The 11834-nt window shown below is 40.2% G+C and overlaps 2 protein-coding genes across 2 annotated transcripts; both read right to left on the bottom strand.

Annotated features, from left to right (window-relative positions):
- Positions 1 to 2815: 2815 nt before the first annotated feature.
- LOC121374747 lies at positions 2816 to 3663 on the bottom strand. Its single transcript, XM_041501854.1, has 2 exons — positions 3330 to 3663; positions 2816 to 3063 (listed from the first exon to the last, which is right to left on the bottom strand). The coding sequence occupies exons 1-2, from the start codon at positions 3661 to 3663 to the stop codon at positions 2816 to 2818; spliced, it is 582 nt and encodes a 193-aa protein (XP_041357788.1).
- A 3210-nt stretch (positions 3664 to 6873) lies between these two features.
- On the bottom strand, positions 6874 to 10096 carry LOC121375281. Its single transcript, XM_041502656.1, has 2 exons — positions 9862 to 10096; positions 6874 to 8482 (listed from the first exon to the last, which is right to left on the bottom strand). The coding sequence occupies exons 1-2, from the start codon at positions 9874 to 9876 to the stop codon at positions 8120 to 8122; spliced, it is 378 nt and encodes a 125-aa protein (XP_041358590.1). The 5' UTR covers positions 9877 to 10096; the 3' UTR covers positions 6874 to 8119.
- Between the last annotated feature and the right edge of the window lie 1738 nt (positions 10097 to 11834).

Below are 11834 nucleotides of genomic sequence, written 5' to 3'. Positions count from 1 at the left end.
ATATATTTTGTTGGAAAGTTAAAAGTTAAAATTTATTTAACGACACCACAAGAGCACGTCGATTTATTAATCATCGACTATAGTATGTCAAACATTTGGTAATTTTGACTCACAGTCGTCAGAGGAATTTTCCATTAAGCTTAGCACAGGAATCTTTTATGAATGCACTTTCCCACAGACAGGACAGTTATGTCATTTTGTTGTCGAAAATAATGCTATAAATTGATATTTACCGTATTATACCAATTTCTACAGCATACCTTTTTCATTGTTCAGCTTCAAAACATGGGACTTTTTTTTTTTTTTTTTTTTTTTTTTTTTTTTTTTTGAACACTGAACCATCGGATATGTAACAGGACTGCAGCTAGGTTTTGTCAAGTGTGTGTGTGGGGGGGGGGGGGGGGAGGAGTACTGACTACCACAACCCATAGTAGAATATATAATTCAATAGGCACTTCTTGATTAGGTACTGGCCTCGGTGGTGTCGTGGTTAAGCCATCGGAGCCCGGTATCGACTCCCACCTAAAGCGAGTTTTAACTACTCAGTGGGTAGGTGTAAGAGTCTAAGACCACTAAACCGACATCTTTCTCACTAACAACTAACCACTAACCCAGTCTTGGACAGATAGCACAGATAGTTGATGGTGTGCCCATGACAGTGTGCTTGAACCTTAATTGGATATAAGCACGGAAATAAGTTGATTTATAGGCTTGGTTGGAACCAAAAAAAAATGCAATCAAAATGAAACAAATGTAGGCTAGTTATTGTCGCATGTCGGGGGCGGGGCGTAGCCCAATGGTAAAGCGCTCGCTTGATGTGCGGTCGGTATAGGATCGATCCCCGTCGGTGGGCCCATTGGGCTATTTCTCGTTTCAGCTAGTGCACCACGACTGGTATATCAAAGACCGTGGTATGTGCTATCCTGTCTGTGGGCTGGTGCATATAAAAGATCCCTTGCTGCTAATCGAAAAAGAGTAGCCCATGAAGTGGCGACAGCAGGTGTCCTCTCTCAATATCTGTGTGATCCTTATAACCGTAAATAAACTGTGTTGAGTGCGTCGTTAAATAAAACATGTTCTTCCATGTTGCATGTCAAGACCAAGTGGGCTACATCTTCATTGTGTGGATGCTGTCGGCAATGTGGTTGTAGTACGTGAATGAGTAGGAGAGCAAGCGATGTCTTTTTCTTCTTCTGCATTCAAGCTATAGTTGATCATGCTTTAAATTTGGAGTCCGGTTGTGGTGATAAAAGCCGCTGTCTCTGTCAAATCTTCTTTGGAACCCCAAAGCTTGACAGCCATTGTTGCTGCGTTCGGTCAGTGCTTTATCTTGGATTCATTATAGAGGGGGAAGAATTGCAGGATGTGCTCTGGGGACTGTCTGCCAGTTTCAGGCGGTACATGTGAAATCTAAGGTGGCAGTGACCGGATCTTAGGTTGAAAATGGTTGTCTCTTTGTATCTCTCCAGATGATAGATTGGATACTTAGTTGTAGCGTGGGTGCATGGGAAAATTATCTTAATTATGGTTTTTGTTTCTCTGAAGGAGATTGGATGATTTGGTTGTTCCATTTGCCAGCCTGTCAGCATGTTTATTCCCTGCAATACCACAATGTGCTGCAACCCACTGGATACAACTTGCATGTATAAAGAAAGGTCAGCCAGTACCTGTTGAACTGTTATTACTAGGTTTTCTTCAGGTGACTGCATTTTCTGAGTGAGGGATTTGCAATCTGTCAGGAACACAACATGTGATGGAAGTGGATTCTTCAAACTGATGATTCTGGTGGCTTCAAGAAGGGCATTTGTTTCTGCTCTGAAGTTTGTTGACTGTTTCTCTGCTGGATATGATCTGGACGTTACTCGTTCATCAGGAAATCTTACGTGGACACCACTACCAGCATTCTTTACTGCCTCTTCAGCTGAGTCATCTGTGTAGAGATGGATCCACTGTGAGATGTTGTACTTGTCTTGAAACATTTCCAATGTGAGCGACTTTATGATGGCATCTGACTGTTCTCCCTTCCTGGTGATTCCTGGAACATCCTCTACAATAGTTATGTCTTTTGATGATGTTGGGTGAGATGGAAGCCTCTTTAGTTTCTCGGCCGTGATTAAGAGTTTCTCCTCTCTTCGTGTGTCTAGTGGCAGTAGTCCTGTTGTTTGTTCCAGTGCATTGATTGGAGTGGTTTTCATGCCACCTGTTATAAGGCGCATTCCTGTGATCTGTATCTTTGTCAGTCTATTTGTGTTTGTCTTTGCAGCGGTTGCCCAGGCTGATGATTCGTATTCCATAACAGACCTGACAGCTCCTGTGTACACTTGTTGTAGGATCTTGCTGTTTGCTCCCCATTTGGTGCCTTCCAACATTTTCATGAGATAGACTTTTCTTGTGGCCCTGTTCGCTACCTCCTTTTAGTGTGGGTTCCACGTTCCATTTGTCTAGCTGACTCCGAGATAAGTCGGGGTGTTCTCCTGGGGCAGTACTTTTCCACTGACAGTCAACTTGAAGGTTTCCTTTATAGTAGAGAGAGAGAAGCAGGTGGCAGGTGGCTACAGTCTTTTTGCTGTTTACAGTGACATACCAGTCCGATGCCCATTTGCTGATGGAATTCAAAGCATCTTGCATGCGAATTGTGGCAGTGTTGGGTGTTTTCTGCTGCATTCCAGATAGCGAGATCATCTGTATGAAGTGCCCTGGAGACATGTTTGGACAGATTTTCAGTGACTTTATTGATGAAGACTGTGAAGAGAGTTGGAGATATGACACTACCTTATGGTACACCTTGTTTGATCTTTATGAGGTGGCTCGGATATCAAACCAGTTTCACTTTGGCTGTTCGGTGTTGCAGATAACTCTTGATCCAGCTGTACATTTTACCTGCTATTCCTGCATTCAGCAGCTTTAGCATCAATGAATCCTTCCAGACCTTGTCAAAGGCCATTGAGAGATCCATGAAGACTGCTATGACCTTTGTCTTCTCCTGAAAGCTATTTTCAATTGACTGAGTTAGGACGATAAGCTGGTCTTCAGTGTTTCTGTTCTTCGTGCAGGCAGTCTGTTCTTTGAAGATGAGACCATTGCTTTCCAGATGTCATCTAAGCTTTCGGTTGATCATTATCTCCAGAACCTTTCCCAGAACACTTAAAGGACTTATTGGTCTGTAGCTTGTTTTGTCTTTCCTGACTTTGCTTTTTTTTCAGGATGGGTATACTTATGGCCTTCTTCCAGGCTGGGGGGGGGGGGGTAGATTCCATTGTTCCATGATTGGTTGTAGAGTTGCAACAATTTTCCTTGGCCCATATGTTGGATCATTTCATTGGTAGTACCATCTTTGCCTGGTGCATTCTTTCTCTTGGGTTTCCTGATTGCATCAGTCAGTTCCGACATTCCAAAATTTGAGATCACTGATAGGTTTGGGTTTTGATTTCTGATCTTTTCTTGGAGACTGTCTTTGATCTTTTTGTTCCTTTCTGATGGGATTTGGAGAGAACATTCACTTCGGAATGCACCTCTCAGAATATTTGCTGCTTGCGTTCCTGAGTGGATCGTCCCAGCTTTTATTATGATGGTATTCCTTTGTGAGAGTGTGGTATCTTCATTGGACGACTTTGTGAGGCGCCATAGCTTTTCTCGTTCTAGATTGAGAGGACGTTTTCTCATGCCAGCTGCGATGGAGTTCCTCAGTTTTTTCTTTTGCGAAGGCTTCCTTTAGCTGGTTGTATATTCTTATGTTATCTGGAGTGGGTACCTGTTTCATTTGGGATCTTGCATCTGACAGTTTGTTGTGGATTTTCCTCAGTTTGTCAGTCCAGTATGGCTTGTAATCCTTTCTGGATCCACGTGGAATACATGTTTTGACTGCATTCAGAATGGCTTCTGTGAGGAGTTTGATATTTAAGTTGAAGTCTTCCGTGAGATGCACTGCCTTGCAAAGTTGGTCTGTGTGATGTTTTGAAACTGCTGCAAGCGGTGTCAATCTGGTCTGTCCCATGGTAATTCGCATACATGTACATTGTATATATATATATATATATATATATATATATATATATATATATATATATATATATATATATATATATATATATATATATATATATATATAAACGCTAGTCAGTGTACAAATGCTCCTTTCACAATTGCACATGCCAGATGGATTGTGCAAGGGAAAGGACAATGAACTAAATTATTGTGCATATTCAGACCAAGCTGTTGTAGCGTACACCTGTCTTGGGCACAGGTTCTGACGGCAGCCAGCTCTTTCGTCTAAGACAAGTGGGAGAGATTGTGCAGTTTACTTGATGCAATATGTATATAGCCAGAGATCACGGTATCTAAAATCTGCATAAGTATTCTTCTCTTTGATTGATAATTTCATAACAGACAGCTTTGTGCATAGTGACAGTTATTAGATTGAAATTGATAGTGGAGGTCATGTAGTTTGTAAATATGTACATTATCATTCAAGACTTCTTTGATGTACATGTAGTTCCAGCCATTTAAAATGTAGTTCTTTTAGAGTAAAATGGTTGTACCCCGGTGTTGTTTATTGGATGAATTTGTTTAAAGCAATATCCTGAGAGAAAGAGATGGACAACAGGGGTTGTCCTTCTCTGGATATGTTGTTCGAGACACATAAAAGAATATTTAAAAGGGCGGGAGTTAGCTCAGTCAGTTGAGTGCTCGTTTGAAGTGCTTGCGTCACAGAATCGAACCACATAAGTGGATCTATTCAACTGATTAAAGGATGTGGGAAAGGGCATATAAAAGATCCCTTGCTGCATTAGGAAAAAGGTAGCGGGTTTCCTTTGATGACTAAGAGTCAGAATTACCAAATGTTTGACATCCAATAGCCGATGATTAATTAATCAACGTGCTCCAGTGGTGTCGTTAAACAAAACAAAAAACAACAACAACATCAAAGGCTGTCGTATGTGTTTTCCTGTCTGTGGGAAAGTGCATATAAAAGATCCCTTTCTGCATTAGGAAAAATGTAGCGGGTTTCCTTTGATGACTAGTTAGAATTACCAAATGTTTGACATCCAATAGCCGATCATTAATAAAATTAATCAATGTGCTCTGGTGGTGTCGTTAAATAAAACAAACTTTAGTGTATTTAAAAAGATCCACGGGCTTAGCGATAATAAAAGTGCTATAGTCATTAACGCCGAAAGCATATAGCGTAAATAATTGTGGTCTGTGCCATATAAACAGGTCAGGATATATGTCCATGGGTTGCAGGGGTGTCTAGATTGCGGCGAACGATTTTAAATTATTTTTTTAATTATTATATTTAATGTTTGGGTTTGGGGTTTTTTTTGGGGTTTTTTGGGGGGGTTGGGGTTGTTTTTTTGTTGTTTTTTGTTGGGGTTTTTTTTTTTGGGTGGGTGGGTAGGGAAGTCATGCGCTTCCGGAAAATAAATAAAAAGAAGAAATTTGCTTGGAGCAAGGGTGGTTCAAGCACCGCGGAAGCAAGTAGAAATGGGGGGAGCCTAACTAAAGTTTCTAGGGGTTCGGGGGGTATGCTCCCCGTAAAAGTTTGAAAACTAGATGTCATGAAATTCAATTCCGTGCATTCTACAAGTAAAAGGTGCGGGACGTAGCCCAGTGGTAAAGCGCTCGCCTGATGCGCGGTCGGTCTAGGATCGATCCCCGTCGGTGGACGGTGGACCCATTGGGCTATTTCTCGTTTCAGCCAGTGCACCACGACTGGTATATCAAAGGCCGTGGTATGTATTTTTCTGTCTGTTTGAAAGTACATATAAAAGATCCCTTGCTACATTAGGAAAAATGTAGCGGGTTTCCTCTGATGACTACGTGTCAGAATTACCAAATGTTTGACATCCAATAGCCGATGATTAATTGATCAACGTTCTCCAGTAGTCGTTAAACAAAAAACAAAAACGTAAAATTCATCTCTGCCTTAAGATTTACTATAAATATTTTTGATTCAGAATTATTGTCTAGCTACCCCCTCCCCAGCCCCCTGCTCCTGTGGTTTCACCTAACCACCCCACCTCTTAACACGCGCCTGACAAAATAACATTTTGGGGGTTTGTCAGGACACCCAACAGCTACATCTTGAATTGGGATGCGGATAAAAATAAATGGGGTGGGAAAGGGGGAGGGGTTCGCACAATCTTCTTGAACCTCCCTGCCTACAGACACGTAGAGGTAATTTACATTCGAAGATTCCATGAAAGACTGTTACCAATATCATACCACATCCTCAAGCACAATCAATACTATGGTATATAGCAAGTACATACATACAAACAACGAATGCGACAAGTTGAACATGAATAGTTTAACCTCTGCTTGCATCGTGTGAACATTGGATAAAAGTCGCCACCAAAGAGTTATGATATAGCAAAGCGTGCGACTAACGTCATGCACAGTTCTAAGAACATAATACTAACATAATATTTTTTCATTCAGTTGCTTTTTCAAAACAGTTGACCCTTTGACCATATTCAGGGAAATATTTAAGCCTATTAAGTAAATGTTTGTTTTGTTTAACGACACCACTAGAGAACATTTATTAATTAATCATCGGCTATTGGATGTCAAACATTTGGACTATTAGTCATCAGAGGAAACCCGCTACATTTTTCCTAATGCAGCAAGGGATCTTTTATATGTACTTTCCCACGCCTATTAAGTAATGCCAGCCCGAAAAACTAAATGTTTATAAAAAAAATATATCCCTTACAAAGTCAACGTTATATTACGCTAGGTTAGCACCTTCTTTTATTTAGGCTGTATTTTGGAATTGTTTTAGTTCTCCGTCGTTTACCTTCCTCGATCTCCAATCGTCCAATATAGTTACCGTAGGCCTACTATACTGGTCTTAAATAAAACAACACGTTGTTTATGTATAAATTCATGTGTTTATTATTCGTATGGTCAACAATAAGCGGGTATAAAATGTTCTAAACAACGCTAGTTTTACACATAATATTGGAAAACAGTTTGTGGTACCTTGAGAACCAAAGACTACGTTCAGCCAGTCGTTTTTTGCTAAACGCTTGTAAAGAATTTAGACTGGTTCCCGCAGTCGCTATTCAGTTTAACGTGTAGCGTAAACACCAGTCTAGCAAGCGTTAGCGACAAACGGCTGGATGAAGTTATCCAAAAGGCTAAGTACTTCGTGTAAAATAAATAAATAAGTTTTATGCAATGTCTAACAGGCCTGTAGGAACCGAGGGGACGTGGGTAAAACGAGTAAATATTTTTCAAATAGCCTTAAAGTGTAATATAGAAGACTGTTATTTTATTCTAATGAAAGAATTAGGTGTTCAAGGTTGTTACCCAAAGATAAATAGGCTTAGTTCTCGCCCCCCCCCCCCCCCCAAACCACTTCTAATATACTTCCTACGGGTCTATCTATTGCAACATTCCATAGTTAAACAACTATTACACATTAATCACAAAATGTGCGTCTTCAATTTTCTTTAAAAACAACAACCGAAAAACTAAATAAAACAAAAACGTCATGCGGCAGTGGCAAATTCAAATTAAAGATGGTACAACTATCCAAAACGAAAACATATTAGCCTATGTTTATGTCAGTAAATATTACCGGCTATTATGAAGGTTTTATCCGCCTGGGCCCAATTTCACAAAACATCGTATGCCTATTTTGCACTTAAACGTAAATCTACGACTAAACCACAATTCTGTTACTATTGTAGTTCAACAAATATAGTTAAAAGAACACATATTTCATTTTCTTTTGTCTTTAGAATACTCCAGCTTCCGTATTGATGCAATTTCCTGCGTGAAATTGATACCAAACACATGTAAACGCACGGCTGGTATAACCGCTAGACTGCTAGTAGCAGACGTAAACTTACGACATTTAGTGAAATGGGCCCCTGTTTTCTACCACTAACAGTTTGGTTTGCAAATGACCATTAGGCTTAGCCCTATCATTCAAAACAAGAACGTTAACCCGTAGACAAGTAATTGCATGTACTGCAATTTTAAAAACAGTTACAGCCTTAAAATTGGTTGTCGTATAAAAATATACAATTATCCAACAATATATTACATAAATTAGCAATCATAACATTTAAATTTGTGTAACATATACGGTAAATAGCTTTTAACTAAGCTAGGAACTGTCCATACAGTCGGTTTTTTGTTGCTTTGTTTTAGCCCACCCTGGGTACTCTATATCTGCATCCTCTAATGAACGTTTACGGTGACCCTGCGAATTCGGAGTGCTGTTTAATTCCATCACTCTAAGATATTGCTCTGCATCGTCTTTGCTGATCTTTATACCGTTGCTGTTCTCAAACCACAGAATGAAGCTGGTCCCGTCGTAAATGCTGACGGGATTTTTTTGCAGTGATTCTCTTGCATCCACGAAAGCGTCTTTCAGACACGGAAAGCGCCGGCTGAGCAGCATTTCGTAATCTGACAGGGCTACAAGTCCACTTCGAAATTCTGCACACCACCAGTACTGCAGTGTTTTCTGAAATAATAATGTAGCCTATATGCATATTTATAAAATGTTAAAATAAATAATTTCATTTCAAAATTTAAAAAACATAAGTTGGCTTCTGGCAGCAAACGAGGTAGTAGGTGCGTGTGTGTGTGTAGGATTCTTGATCACATTCGGGATATTAAAAAAAAAAAATTAAAAAAAATTAAGAAGAATGCGCTGACAATTCGGAAGATAGAGCCGAACAATTTTGATCACCCTAAAGTATAAATGATGTATATTTTATACACAAAGAATGTTTTGTTCTGGGATAGACACGGTTACTTGGTACCACCTTGTACCTTTACTCCAGCCAACACTAATAAGCCCTAAGGGAAACAGTCGTCTGGAATAAGATCTACATTGTCTTTGAGCATAAACTATCACAACAAATGTCTTCACTGCGTGTACATCACTCGTGAAACAGTTGTTACCTTTCAAAACGGGGCACTGATAGTAGACTATATAACGAAGGGTTACCCTTCAAAGCAGTGTAGTTAGATCCGGTTGCGAAGTTTCAAACCTTAACTATTACTATCACCATCTCTTAAATATTGTATTATTTACAGTACGATGTCCTCTCTTCATTTCCCTCCCCTAATTTTAAATTCCATCTACTGGGACAGTTTCAAAAATAAATAGCAGTTACTTGAAAACATCAAGGTCAGTGACTGAACCTGCTGTAAATAATATTTAATGTATCTGTTGACTTCCTTAGCCGTTCCTTTTGTCGGCGGCACATTATAAACCAGTCTTTGGCCTACTTGGAAAGCGATATATTAACTGTTAATTTCGGTTCTTTAATTTACACTGTTATACAGAAATGTGTAAGCTATACTCTTCTAGTGCTTTGATTAATTGATGCCATTATATTTCTTAGTACTAAAACCACTGTAGCCTACGGAAAATGTGGATGAGGTACCAGCATTAAAAACTACATAGCCTACACTAGTAGGCCTGACGTCCGCTACCATATACTATGATATAGGCCAACATGTATCTCCTTCAGTTTAAATTCATGCCCGGATAGTAGGCTACTATATAGTATAATTGGCTTCTTACATGTTATCAGCAGCAGCATATAGCAATATAGCCTATATTGTTTTAATAAATGGAGTAAAACCACCCGAATAGTCTTTTTTGTCACTTACATGCGTGCAGGTTATTTCCCGCGATCGCGAGCTTTCGAGTAATCTGATAAGCTAAACCAACAATTCACACTTTTTCAGACTAAATAAATGTTAGCACTCTAGACGACCACTTAAATTTTCCCATAATGTTACACAGGTTCTGCTTGTATTTGAGTTTTCATTTTTACCTCTCTTTTTTTTTTAACCCATACTAAGGTCTTAGGTAAAACTGATACAAACCTGTTCCGTTTCCATTGTGAAGAAACCCAAGTGTGTTCACAAATAAACAATCAGCAAACCAACGTTAAACCTGTTTCCTTATTTACGATCATCCATTATTTTATTTGTTTCAATAAATTGTTCTCCGAATGACTGGTCAGTGATGAAATATGTCTACATATACTACCTAAACCAGTAGTAATAAATAGATAGTTCATGTACGCGTCTGCAAATGTGGGACAACCTGCCGGCAGACGACGACTTGGTTCATCTGGTACCAGGATAAATGAAAACATAGCCTGATACGGCATCAAAACTATGCATTGTCATATAACGCTTGTAAGTGAAATGGTTTATTCAGGCTGCGAAACGAGGAAAAGCGCGGGTGTACAAATAATTTCCTGCATACTGTATCTTGAAATAGCCTGGTCGACACATGACATCTGTGGCTTTGATCTAATTTAAAATTAAACTTCTTGCAACACTGAGTTAACAGAGTATGTAGAAATTGAATTACATCACATGCAGTTTGCAAGTTAGGTTAGTTGTTATATAATTCAGTTTTTAAATAGTTCAGTTATATAAAATAAACCGCCGGCAGATAAAACTTATCGATCATGTTTCCATTGAATGAATTTCAACTTATTTTTTTTTCTCATATCAAAGCACGCTGTCCTGGACACACACACACACACACACACGCACACACACGCACACAGACAGACACACACACACACAGACACACACACACACAGACACACACACACACGCGCACACACACACACAGACACACACAGAGACACACACACACACGCAGAGACACACACACACAGACACACACACACAGACACACACACACACACACACACACACACACCTCAACTATCTGGCATGTCTGTACAAGACAAGGGGTTAGTGGTTAGTGAGAAGTCTTAAAAATTTGCTCTAGGTGGGAGCAAAGAAAGAAACAAATGTTTTATTTAACGACGCACTCAACATATTTTATTTACGGTTATATGGCGTCAGACATATGGTTAAGGACCACACAGATATTGGAAGAGGAAACCCGTTGTAGCCACTTCATGGGCTACTCTTTTCGATTAGCAGCAAGGGATCTTTTATATGCACCATCCCACAGACAGGGTGGTACATACCACGGCCTTTGATATACCAGTTGTGGTACACTGGCTGGAACGAGAAATAGCCCAATGGGCCCACCGACAGGGATCGATCCCAGACCGACCGCGCATCGAGCGACAGCTTTACCACTGGGCTACGTCCCCCCCCCCCCCCCCCTAGGTGGGAGCCGTTATCGGGCTGCGAACCAAGTACCTACCAGCCTTAGGCCTATGTCCGATGGTTTAAGCACGATACCACCGAGACCGGTATGTTTCCATTTAATTAGATTTTTTATTAGAGCCTACAGCCTATTCATTGGCTGATCCGTAACCAGCTTGTCAAAAGAAGGGGGATCGACTTTGAATCAGACGAAACTCGTGGAGGGTCAAAGGCGCGAAGTCCGTGACGGGGATTATGGGGTTCTCCCCCAGAATTTGTTTTGGAATATTGACCCCTTTTTAGCGCTATCCTGGAGTTTGGGGGATTTTTTTATGCTTAATTTTGAAGGATTTTTAATATCATGTTAGGCGCGGATCCAGGATTTTTTTAATAGAAGGGGCCCAGGTACTTGACAGATGGTCGGGATAAGTTTGCATTTTTGGTGTATTCTGTAATATATATTGTTTGACCAAAAATAGGGGGGCGGGCCAGGCCCCTTGGGTCCCCTCCTGAATCCGCGCCTGCATGCTTTTTGGTTTCGTTAATAACATCTATTTGACCAGCCCGTGAAATAAACTACAGACAGCGTAATCCTTGACTACATGTGTGTGCGTACGTGCTTGCGTGCGTGCGTGCATCAGGCACGACAGAGCAGGTGGGGGAGTGAATTAAAAAAAAATTGGCATTTACCCACATTTTTCTTGATGGATTGCCTA

The sequence above is a fragment of the Gigantopelta aegis genome, chromosome 6, assembly GCF_016097555.1.
Source record: "Gigantopelta aegis isolate Gae_Host chromosome 6, Gae_host_genome, whole genome shotgun sequence".
NCBI lineage: Eukaryota > Metazoa > Mollusca > Gastropoda > Neomphalida > Peltospiridae > Gigantopelta > Gigantopelta aegis.
This window is presented reverse-complemented; position numbering and strand designations above follow the sequence as displayed.

Excerpts from the sequence above, each read along its gene's own strand:
- LOC121374747 (XM_041501854.1), bottom strand. The coding sequence starts at position 3,663 with ATGAGAAAACGTCCTCTCAATCTAGAACGAGAAAAGCTATGGCGCCTC. Across the intron at positions 3,064-3,329 it reads GAATGCACCAGGCAAAGATG|AACAGACTGCCTGCACGAAG; the intron begins GTACTACCAATG and ends TCATCTTCAAAG.